Raw genomic sequence first — 11,194 nt, 5'->3', positions numbered from 1 at the left:
TTCTTTGAAAAGTTATGTTTTACAATTATTCTTTGACTAGGTTATATGCAATATAATTTTAACTAATCTTTATCATTTTTTTTTTTTTTTACAAGAATGGAGACAAAGGAAGGAGAAAAACCCATAAAAAGGAAGTACAGAGGGATGACACGGAAGCATATGATTATAAAAAACAGAAGCAAGGGGGTTAAGTTGCCGGTTAAGTACAATCTTAATGGCATTTTCATAGGAGAATCAGGAGTTCATCTAACAAGCTACTTAGGCGTGTTAGCACACACTATGGTGCCAATAAGATATAAAACTTGGCATGTTGTACCTAAACAGTTGAAGGATAAGTTATGGGACAACATTGAGGTAACCATTTTTTATTTAAATCATTTTGATGCAAAATGTCTATCATTCTTAACCTCTTGAAATTACTAAAGTTTGGTATTAATGTGCAGACTGCTTTTCATTAAATCATAAAAGCAGGAGGAATTGTATGTTAACAATGGGAAAATGCTTTCGGTCCTTTAAGAACTTGCTAACAGTGAAGTACATTCTTCCTTTCGAAGACCAACCAGAGCTCCTCAAAAGACCACCAATTCAATATACTTTTATTGAGGATGAAGATTGGACAATATTTGTCAAAGATAGATTGTCTGACAACTTTAAGGTATAATTAAGACTCTTTACATACCTCTTATTCACATTCATTAATTATAAAATTTTAATTTATAGGAATATCGAGAAATTCAAAAAGAAAGAAGAAAGAGAAACATTTATAATCACCATCTAAGTAGGAAAGGATATGCCGGTCTTGAGGAAGAGATGGTAAGTGTAAGCCTATTAATTGTTTTTTATTTATTTTATGCATAATACATAATAGGGTTATATGATAATTATATTATACATTAACCTATTTTGAAATATGGTTGCAAGTGGATCAACTAAAACTATTGATCGAAGCATATTGTGGAAGAAAGCAAGGGAAAAAAAGGACGGCACCTTTGATGAAGTGGCCATACCAGTAATTGAGAAAATAGTAAGTGAATATTTTTCAATTTTAATTACATATATTTATAATAAGTTATTTACAATAACAAATTTGCAATTTAACTTTATAATTAATATTTTTTAAGGACAAGCTATTGAAAGAGTCTCAAGAGAATGGTAGAAGTGTTAGTAGAAGTAATGATATACTCGTGGAAGCATTGGGTACTCCTGAGTATAGTGGTCGAGTTAGGGCCAAAGGGAAGCACGACACACCTCGCCAATATTTCAATAGTGTTGCAGATTGTGCTGTCAGGGATTTCATAGCAGCATCTAAAGAAGAACAAAGAATATTTCAGGTAGAAGTGCTAGCAAAACTATCGCAAGTAGGAGTTGTTACTCCCCAATCTGATGTTAGCAGTTCAAACATGAAGCAAAAACAACTTCTCCTACCAGAAGCAGTGGATAAGCCAATCCGTAAAGTTGAAGATGTGACCCCACCAGAAGCAATAGAACCACAGAAGAAGGTATTTATTCAGTTAAGCTAATTTGATGACAAAGTTTCCTCTAATACGAGAAATAATTTAACTTAATTTTTTTGTTTGAATTTACTTCAAATGTTGGTGGCAACATATATGGTCTTCTTTGATGTGGCAACATATAATAGGATATGTCTAAATTATGGGTTGAGTTATATGCAATGGACTGAAATGTTATCATGCAAGTTTGTTGCAATTGAATGTAAATGAAATTGCATTTATCATTGTAATAGAAGCTATAAGGTGATTGATGATGATAATGCATTTATGTTAGTTTTGTATAAACCCACTAATATTGAAGTGATTATTGTGAATTGAGTTTTGTAGGTTAGAAAATGTGAGCTGGCCATAGGCACCAAGGAAAATATAGTGGCAAGTGGAACAATTATACTTGAATGTGGTCCCAACTATTTAGTAGTTGTTGATGCTCCTTATGATTCAAGTGCACCCCTTCCCATTCCTATTCCTGGACAAACTACTACTGTTGGGGCTGCAATTGGTTACCAAGTTTTGTGGCCAAATGATTTGGTCATCATCCGTACTCCCATCTTAGTAAGTAAATTTAATTACCAAACTTTATAATGACTTTATATATCTATATATATATATATATATATATATATATATATATATATATATATATAAACTAGTTAATTTGATTTGTACCATGGTTCTTTATTGTACAGGCATCTAAGAAAGCAAAGAAACAAAAAGTAAATGAAGTTGAAGTCAAATCCAAGGGTGAAAAACCACAAGATATGAAAAATTTTGAGACATTGGTTGGCCTCATGCTGAGTACATCAAGAACACACCCTATAAACTTCCCAAGTGATGTTTTTGGTGAGAGTTTCAAGACCTTCATGATGAAAGAAGATATGGAAATGATAATATCATCAAAAGAAGTGTCATCCAATTGTATTTTATACTACATATGGTAAGGGATTTTATAATTTTTGAATGACTTTTCACAAGATTATGAGATAGAAGGTTATTTTCTAATGACCTATAATGATTGTTGATAACTTGTCATGTGGGTTATAACCAGGCATTTGCATAGAAAGTTGATTGATGTAAAGCAGGCCGAACGATATGTTTTTGTCAATCCAGCATTGGTCTCAAAAGCTGGAATGGGAGAGGGAAGCAAGGAAAACAGGTCAAGGGTTATTGCAGATCGACTAAAGAATACAAAGCATGCTGAATTTATGCTTATTCCATACAACCCAGAGTAACCTTTTATCCTAAATATCAATATGGTGTTTGTAAGTTAGTTTGTGATGTTTGAATTTGTGGATACTATATTACAATTTTCATTTCTTTTCTTTAGTTTCCATTGGGTGTTAGTGGCATTGGAGATGAAGAAAATGATTGCATATTACCTTGATCCAATGGTCTGTCAACCATGTGATGATCTTAAGGACATAGTTAACATGTAAGTATATATTTTCTCCTATTTTAATACAATTGATAGTGTCTAAATAACATCTTTTTAATTCGTTTTATAGGGCAATGAGAATCAACCCACCGGAAAAACAGAAAACATCAAAGAGGGAGCCAACTTGGGTGAAAGTGGTTGTAAGTACTTATTTGTTTAGATTAAAATATATTGCTTCACCACTTAATTTATGACAAAATTAGAAAATGGATGGTTATTAATATGATCATCAATAAGATGCTAAAGAAGTAAGAACATCATTCTAGTGTTTATTGCAATTGTTGATACTTTTCCCATAGTGCCCAAGACAACTAGGTAGTGTGGAATGTGGGTATTACGTGATGAGATATATGAAGGAAATCATTGCTAATCCAAACCAACTAACATCAAAGGTTTGCACTCAATTCAATTCATATGGTTGGTCATTTTACTATAGCATTTTTTTTTTTTTTGGTCAATTGAACTTAGTGAATTGTATATATCACTCCAATTCAGTTTTGCGGGAAGAAATCATATAGTGAAATGGAAATTAATGAAGTTCAATCAGATTGGGTTATGTTAGTGACTCAGTTAATCATTACTCATGTTTGAAGGTACCTCTTATAACTTATAGTCTAATACAACTTCATATTCTTTTAAAGATGTAGTCAATATTTTGTTAATGTTAATTTTATAATGGATTTATTCACAATGATAATTTGTTAATGTATATCTTTGTACTCCTAGTTGGCAGTGTTTTCAATATGGATCATTTTGGGGGTTGCTCTATTATGATTGATGTATAGTTGGCATATTGAGAGGTGAAGCCAAGTAGACATGGTAGGTGTAACAACTTTTGTATATTTCCTCTACAAATTATTATCAGTTAGATTTGGAGAAATCCTACAATAGCATAGCTACAAAAATTCCTGCATGTCCAAGCTCATTTTCGTAGAGCCTTTAGTTTCATTACATATGCATGAATTAGGAATTTGTCTATTCTCTACAAAAGAATTTTTGGTCTTTAAGATTACTAGCTTTATAAGCTTCTTTAATCTCAATTTATAAAGGTCTCCTACTATACTAATGGGCTTAAAGTCTATAATATCTTGTACTTCCATTTTCTTTTACATAAAAAATAGGAAGTTAGTTTAAGACTTCTTATAAATAAGCCTATGGAAGGAAATAGCACCTCTTACTAATTGGTTGTTAAATTGTTTATTATATATTCTTCAGGTTGTACAAAAAGGCATAGGTCATTCTATTAACAACATCACTACTGCTCTTGATGAAGGACACCCACAAACAATTCAAAACATATCATCAAAAGAATTTTGAGGTAACATGTTGTGGTTATTGTAAGTTTTATGAATCAATTCCATGTTTAGAGATCATTTCATGCAAGTTCCATATTTAGATAATAGATATCCTCATATTATTAAATGTTGACATACTAATACAATAAGAAGAACATAGATATTTTAACACAATTTTATAATTTTACATAAATATGTTAATTTACAATTTTATAATTTTTCGGACTTCTAGTTTTTTTTGTTTTTTTTTTTCATTCCTTAGTTCCTTCTCATGCAAAACATCTAATGTCTTGTACAACCTATAAGAAGAATGAGAAGATGTTAATGGTTGAAGTTTCATAAATAAGATAAAAATCATACCAAAATAGTCGATGAGATAAAAACTTTTTTTTAAAAAAAAAAAAAAAATAGAATAAGAGTTCTAAAATATTTAGAAATTTGGTGTAATAAAATTATTGGAGTTTGTTGAGTTCTTTTGATATTTTGAAATTTATTGCAATGGAAGAAAGATATTTTGGAAATTTAAAATTGGCATATACACATTTCATTTACAAAGTTGCTTCTTAACTATTTGTTAATACTAATAAATATGTAACCCTCTCAATTATTTTGCAGATTGAGCATCTAGAAAGTGAGTTACAACCATCCTTTTGCACTTGGAAGAAAAATGATGTAAAACTAGATGTAGTGAAGGTTATGAACAATTCAAAGTTGAAGAAGAAGTTGTAAAATTGTTGGTTTTAGTTGTTGATTATGTATGATGTTTATGGATAAATTGTAATAGTGAAAAAGGAAGACCATATTTGATACTTTTTGTCAATGGAGATTCTTAAATTAAGATTTCATTATTAATTTAATTGTTGATAGAAAATTATAAAACAGGGCATAATTAGGACATTTTAATTTTTGGGCTATTAAAATTTTATATGAGATAAGATGACGCTTTTTTAAAGCGTCATGCTTTACTTGAATAAACAGAAGATAACACTTCTCAAAAGCGTCAAGGTTGATGTTAAAAAAACATGACATTTTTTTTTAGTGTCAAGGTATAAAATGCTATACGATGACACTTATTATGAGTGTCAATGTTGCTCCTACAAATAAAAAAGCTATAAGATGACACTTATAGAGTGTCAATGTTGCTTCTACTTATACAATGACGCTTTATTAAGTGTCAACGTTGCTCCTACAAATAAAAAGTTATAAGATGACACTTATATTGAGTGTCAATGTTGCTTCTACCTATACAATGACGCTTCATTGAGTGTCAATATTGACATGAATGAAATTATTAACATATGATGACACTTATAAAGCGTCAATGTTTCAAATAATGACACTTACTATGAGCGTCATGGTTGACGTGCAAAGAAGATGACACTTCTAAAAAGTGTCAACGTATGCGATTTAAAAAGATGACAGTCTAATAAATGACGCTTTTAAAAAGCGTCATCTTATATCTATCTTGACACTTAAAAAGCGTCATCTTTTGACATTTTCCTTGTAGAATTGAACCTCTTGAAGAGTGAAAACATCATTTCTTGAAGTAAGATTAACAATGATTGACTCATATTTAGGATAAAATCCAATAAGAATATAAAGAATCATATCTTTATCAATAATGACCTGACCAATAGAGTTAAGATTGTCAGTCAAACCTCACATCTTAATAATATACTCCTCTACACTAAGAGCTCATTTCTTCAATGTCTATAGCATCATACAAAGCTACATCACTTTGGCCTTCAATTGAGACCAAAAATGTTATTCACGTGTGGACCAAACTTCAATACTAGTAGCACAATGATTGACATGATTGAGCATTGATTCGCTCATCGGTAAAAGAATCTAGCTTGGAAGAAATTGATCATGTCTCATTCAAATTAGGAAATCAAGATTCTAAACCCCAGTTGGTGGAGAACTATGACTGTTACAAGGAACTTTGACAAATTGAGGCAGAATTAGAACAAATCCAAACAAAAGCCTTCAAATCTTTAAGCTCGTATAGTTGAAAGCACTTGAGCTCGCCATTAGTAGCACTTATTGTGATCCAACCAAAGAGAAAAACATTGAAATTTGGAACAAAAGAGGCCATAAGAAAATTAGGAGCACCAAAGGAAGTAGAAGAGGTCAAAGATATGTTTCTAGAGAAAAATTTCAAAAACAAATGGAAGAATTTAGAAAGAGAAAGAAGAGAGAGAGAGATAAAAGAATTCTCAAATGCAAACTTGCTCTTATACCAACTTAGAGAGAGAAGAGATTTGGTGAGAATTACGACACTCACTTAAGTCTATTATTGATTATGCTATATATAGCTATTACAAGAGGGTTCAGTTACTTACAGTCTGAGCTGGCATAACAAACTCTTAGTTGATTATGTTGTTAGAATCCTTGTTATTAGAAAAGACATTAGTTGTTTGCTCTTTATATGGAATATAACAAACATCCACTTCATTATTGTGATTACTACTCAAAAAGTGCAATTTGATAACTTATAATTAACTCTTTTAAACACTTTTGAGTAGTAGTTATTGCCTTTTAACTCAATTAACATGTTAAGGACCTTCGCAATCAATTCTAATCAAATTGTGTTAAGTTTTGGTGTTTTGATAGCTTTTTGATCACCAAAGCAACCCGAGATTGAGGAGAGTTACTTGGAATCCATGGCAAAGCAATGGAAAGCTCAGAAACATGAAGAACCAAATCTTTGAAGTCCTTTGCCATAAGAAAATCCGGAATGAAAGGAGCAAAAGCAAAGATAAATCTGCCATGAAGCATTCTTGATGACAGTCATGTCAACCACTTTTGGAGCACTTCCTGAAGTCCAATTTATGCATGCTATATGTCGTTTCGAAGCTCAGGAAGTCAACAATCCAATGCTTCAAACGGTGCACAATTTGGAGTTGAAATAAAGGATTTACAGCCATTGCAAGCCGATCACTCCAAGCTGAAGGAAGAATTTTGCACAGCGCTGCGAAATCACCCTTTTGTTGCGAGATGATTTCGCAGCCTTTTTGTACAGTGCTGTGTTTCCCCCCTGAAGTTTCCCGTCATGATGGAAGCCGAATACCACAAGATGAAAGACCACTTCGCAGCATTGCGAAATTAGGCGTTTGCTGTGAAGTGATTTCGCAACCCTTTTTGTGCATCTGCGAAATCTCGCAGACCCCGTTTGCATCTGCGAAATGGTCCCTAGTGCTTCCCGATATTTACAACCGACACTTGGAGATATTTTTCATCAGATTTTTGTTGTCTAAATCCCAAAATTCTCCTTGTAAGCTACCAATTATAAGTTTCCTTAGCTTTTAAGTTAGGAAAAAGACTAAATATCCATGTAATAATTAGTATTGTAATTTTTTTATATAAATAGCTCTGGAGAGCCTGTAACAAAGGACGACCCTTTTTGTAAACGTTTGGAAGGAAGTAAAAATACAGAGCTTTGCTTTGCCTTACCTTCTCACTTTGATTGTATTTTTCATTTTCTTAGTTATGCACTCTTTGAGGAAGTTTCCCCAGAGAATGAGTAACTAAACCTTTAATTCCTTGGAGCTAAGGTTGCCGGGAAAGGTTCCAAGTGCATGAATTAGTAGTTTTGTGGTTTCAGCCATGAATGAAGAGTAAGTGTGATCCTTTGGTGATTTCTTTATGTTTTTAGTTAACTTAAAATGCCTTGAAGTCACCTAGGCCAACACTTGGTAAGGCAAGTGATCTCCGTCCAAGGAGATACACTAGTTTACCCTTTGCGAGCCTCTGGGAGGTGACTTGAAGGTAGGATTTTTTAGAATTGCCAACACTTGGTAAGCTTTTGGACTCCAAGGAGACATCCATTAGTTATCTCTTGCGAGCTTTTGAAGGGAAGTCCAAGGTTAAAGATCATCTTGAATGGTAAGTGCTCGTGAGAGGCATGAACCATTGCAAGTTGCATCAGTCAGAGGGAATTAAAGTTGAAATCCAATTCAGGGATGCATTTATACAGCACCGATTTGAGAATTGACTATATGCTAATTCTCTAATGCGAGGAAATGAACCAACTGACCGGAGCTATGTTTTTGCATGAGGAACCTCCCCTGTGAACCAAAAATCTCCAAGGAATGTTTTTCTTCATAATTAATTTCCATTACTTGTTTTGCCGTTAGCTTAAATCTAAATCTTTTTAAACCAAAGTTTGTGTTTTATTTCTTGAGCTAACCTTGAAATGAAAAAGCACCAATTCACTTTGAATTGGTATCATTTGTAATTTGGAAACCCTTCCCAGTGAACGATCCTAGAGCCACTATACTATAGTAGCTTTGTCTTTGCTACCCTAGTATATGGTGTAATAGGTTATAAATTTTGTTGATTACTCCCTCAATCAAGGAGTACCAGCTAGACACGAATCAACTGAGACATCAATTGGGCATGAATCAAATGGTGTCGTTGCCGGGGAAGGTGTCAAGTTTATAGTGATACTATTTCAGAGCACTTGTGATTTTCATCACAAGATTGGTACCGTTTCTTTTGCTTTACTAATTCTCATTCTTTTTCTACTAATTTATAATCCAAATTTATCTTTTAAATTCAACTTAGTTTTATTTTGTTTTTCGTAGCCCTGTTTTCTTTTGTTGTCCTTTATTTTCATTTTAGTTACAGATAGATACTAGTTGTGTATGCCAAATTGGATACGAGATAGTGGAGGAAGGCTTGTTAAATGTGATACACCTCATAACAAGGAATTGGAATTGAGCTTGAATATCATGGAAGCTACACCTGAAGATCAGCATAGTCACCAAGGTCGTCAAGACAATCTCAATGAATTCAGATCAATGAGGGACCTCATGCATCCACCTCGTATGAGTGCACCATCATGTATAGTGCCCCCTACAGAGCAGCTAGTGATTAGACTGTATCTTGTTCCACTTCTACCAACTTTCCATGGGATGGAAAGTGAAAATCCCTACGCACACATCAAGGAATTTGAAGATGTTTGTAATACATTCCAAGAGGGAGGAGCTTCAATTGATTTGATGAGTCTTAAGTTATTTCCTTTCACTTTAAAGAATAAGGCCAAAATTTGGCTTAATTCTTTAAGGCCAAGGAGTATCCGCACTTGGACTGACTTACAAGTTGAATTCCTCAAGAAATTTTTTCCCACTCATAGAACAAATGGCTTGAAAAGGCAAATTTCAAACTTCTCAGCTAAAGAGAATGAGAAATTCTATGAGTGTTGGGAAAGATATATGGAAGCTATAAATGCTTGCCCTCACCATGGTTTTGATACTTGGCTATTGGTGAGCTATTTTTATGATGGGATGTCTTCCTCAATGAAGCAACTCCTCGAGACAACGTGTGGAGGAGATTTCATGAGCAAAAATCCAGAGGAAGCTATGGATTTCTTGAGCTATGCAGCTGAAGTTTCAAGGGGATGGGATGAACCAACCAAAGGAGAAGTGGGAAAGATGAAACCTCAACTCAGTGCTTTCAATGCTAAGCCTGGGATGTATACCTTGAAAGAAGATGATGATATGAAAGCAAAGTTTGCAGTTGTGACAAGAAGATTGGAGGAGCTGGAACTGAAAAAGGTGCATGAAGTGCAAGCTATTGCTGAAGCACCAGTGCAAGTGAAGCTTTGTCCTAATTGTCAATCATATGAACATTTGGTGGAGGAGTGCCCTACAATTTCAGCTGAAAGGGAAATGTTTGGAGATCAAGCAAATGTTATTGGACAATTCAAGTCTAATAACAATGCACCGTATGGAAATACTTACAACTCAAGTTGGAGGAATCATCCAAATTTCTCATGGAAGGCTAGCAACTCAGTACAACAGCCAGATCAACCATCTCAACAATCTTCAAGTCTTGAACAAGCAATAGCAAATCTCAGCAAGGTAGTGGGAGATTTTGTTGAAAACTAAAAGGCCATCAATACTCAACTCAGTCAAAGAATTGACAGAGTGGAGAGTACTTTGAACAAAAAGATGGATGGAATGCAAAATGATATATCCCAAAAGTTTGATAATCTCCAATACTCAATTTCAAGGCTCACAAATTTGAACACAGTGCAAGAAAAGGGAAGATTTCCTTCTCAACCCCACCAAAACCCCAAGGGTGTCCATGAAGTGGAAAGCCTTGAAGGAGAATCATCACAGATGAAGGATGTCAAAGCCTTGATCACTCTAAGGAGTGGAAAAAAAATTGAGAAGCCAACACCCAAGCCACATGTTGAGGAGGTAGAAGAGACAAAGAAAGGGGAGGAAATGGAAGACAAAAAGAGAGAAATCAGTGAAAAGAAGGAGGACTATGATTCAACAATGAATGCAATTCCAGAGAAGGAACTTCTGACGGAAGAAATGCTGAAGAAATCAACTTCTCCGCCTTTTCCTCAAGCATTACATGGGAAAAAGGGGATTAGAAATGCATCTGAAATCCTTGAAGTATTGAGACAAGTGAAAGTCAATATCCCACTGCTGGATATGATTAAACAAGTTCCAACATATGCAAAATTCCTAAAGGACTTATGTACTATCAAAAGAGGGTTGATTGTAAATAAGAAAGCCTTCTTGACCGAGCAAGTCAGTGCAATCTTACAATGCAAGTCTCCATTGAAGTACAAAGATCAGGGAAGTCCTACCATTTCAGTCATGATTGGAGGAAATGTAGTGGAGAAAGCTTTGTTAGACTTGGGAGCAAGTGTGAATTTGCTTCCATACTCTGTCTACAAGCAATTGGGACTTGGTGAGTTGAAGCCAACGGCAATCACTCTATCTCTAGCAGATAGATCAGTAAAAATTCCAAGGGAGGTAATTGAAGATGTCTTGGTTCAAGTTGATAATTTCTACTATCCGGTAGATTTTATTGTTCTTGATACAGACCCTACTGTAAAGGAAGCTAATTTAGTTCCTATCATCCTTGGAAGGTCATTCCTTGCTACCTCAAATGCAATCATCAACTGTAGGAATGGGCTTATGCAACTCACTTTT

General features: G+C 34.0%; 2 protein-coding genes across 3 annotated transcripts; both read left to right on the top strand.

Annotated features, from left to right (window-relative positions):
* Positions 1-1,369: 1,369 nt before the first annotated feature.
* LOC132254930 (uncharacterized) lies at positions 1,370-2,449 on the top strand. Its single transcript, XM_059742002.1, has 3 exons — positions 1,370-1,499; positions 1,839-2,063; positions 2,198-2,449. Exons 1-3 carry the CDS (start codon positions 1,401-1,403, stop codon positions 2,447-2,449), a joined length of 576 nt encoding a protein of 191 aa, XP_059597985.1. The 5' UTR covers positions 1,370-1,400.
* Positions 2,450-2,593: 144 nt separating this feature from the next.
* Positions 2,594-5,052, top strand: LOC104878010 (uncharacterized). Of its 2 annotated transcripts, XM_059742105.1 has the most exons (5): positions 2,594-2,736; positions 2,836-2,940; positions 3,014-3,083; positions 3,670-3,762; positions 4,854-5,052. In XM_059742105.1, exons 1-4 carry the CDS (start codon positions 2,639-2,641, stop codon positions 3,715-3,717), a joined length of 321 nt encoding a protein of 106 aa, XP_059598088.1. In that variant the 5' UTR covers positions 2,594-2,638; the 3' UTR covers positions 3,718-3,762; positions 4,854-5,052. The 2 variants fall into 2 exon arrangements, with proteins under 2 accessions (XP_059598088.1, XP_059598087.1); XM_059742104.1 differs by lacking the exons at positions 3,670-3,762; positions 4,854-5,052 and having other exon boundaries at positions 3,014-3,424.
* The last annotated feature ends 6,142 nt before the right edge of the window (positions 5,053-11,194 follow it).

This window comes from Vitis vinifera, chromosome 13 (genome assembly GCF_030704535.1).
Source record: "Vitis vinifera cultivar Pinot Noir 40024 chromosome 13, ASM3070453v1".
Lineage (NCBI taxonomy): Eukaryota > Viridiplantae > Streptophyta > Magnoliopsida > Vitales > Vitaceae > Vitis > Vitis vinifera.
The sequence above is the reverse complement of the archived record's forward strand: the minus strand, read 5'-3'. Positions and strand labels throughout refer to the sequence as shown.

Coding starts and splice junctions, on each gene's coding strand:
- LOC132254930 (XM_059742002.1), top strand. CDS start 1,401: ATGAAGCAAAAACAACTTCTCCTACCAGAAGCAGTGGATAAGCCAATC. Junction 1,500..1,838: donor CAATAGAACCACAGAAGAAG/GTATTTATTCAG, acceptor TGAGTTTTGTAG/GTTAGAAAATGTGAGCTGGC. Junction 2,064..2,197: donor TCATCCGTACTCCCATCTTA/GTAAGTAAATTT, acceptor TTTATTGTACAG/GCATCTAAGAAAGCAAAGAA.
- LOC104878010 (XM_059742104.1), top strand. CDS start 2,639: ATGGGAGAGGGAAGCAAGGAAAACAGGTCAAGGGTTATTGCAGATCGA. Junction 2,737..2,835: donor CTTATTCCATACAACCCAGA/GTAACCTTTTAT, acceptor TCTTTTCTTTAG/TTTCCATTGGGTGTTAGTGG. Junction 2,941..3,013: donor CTTAAGGACATAGTTAACAT/GTAAGTATATAT, acceptor TTCGTTTTATAG/GGCAATGAGAATCAACCCAC.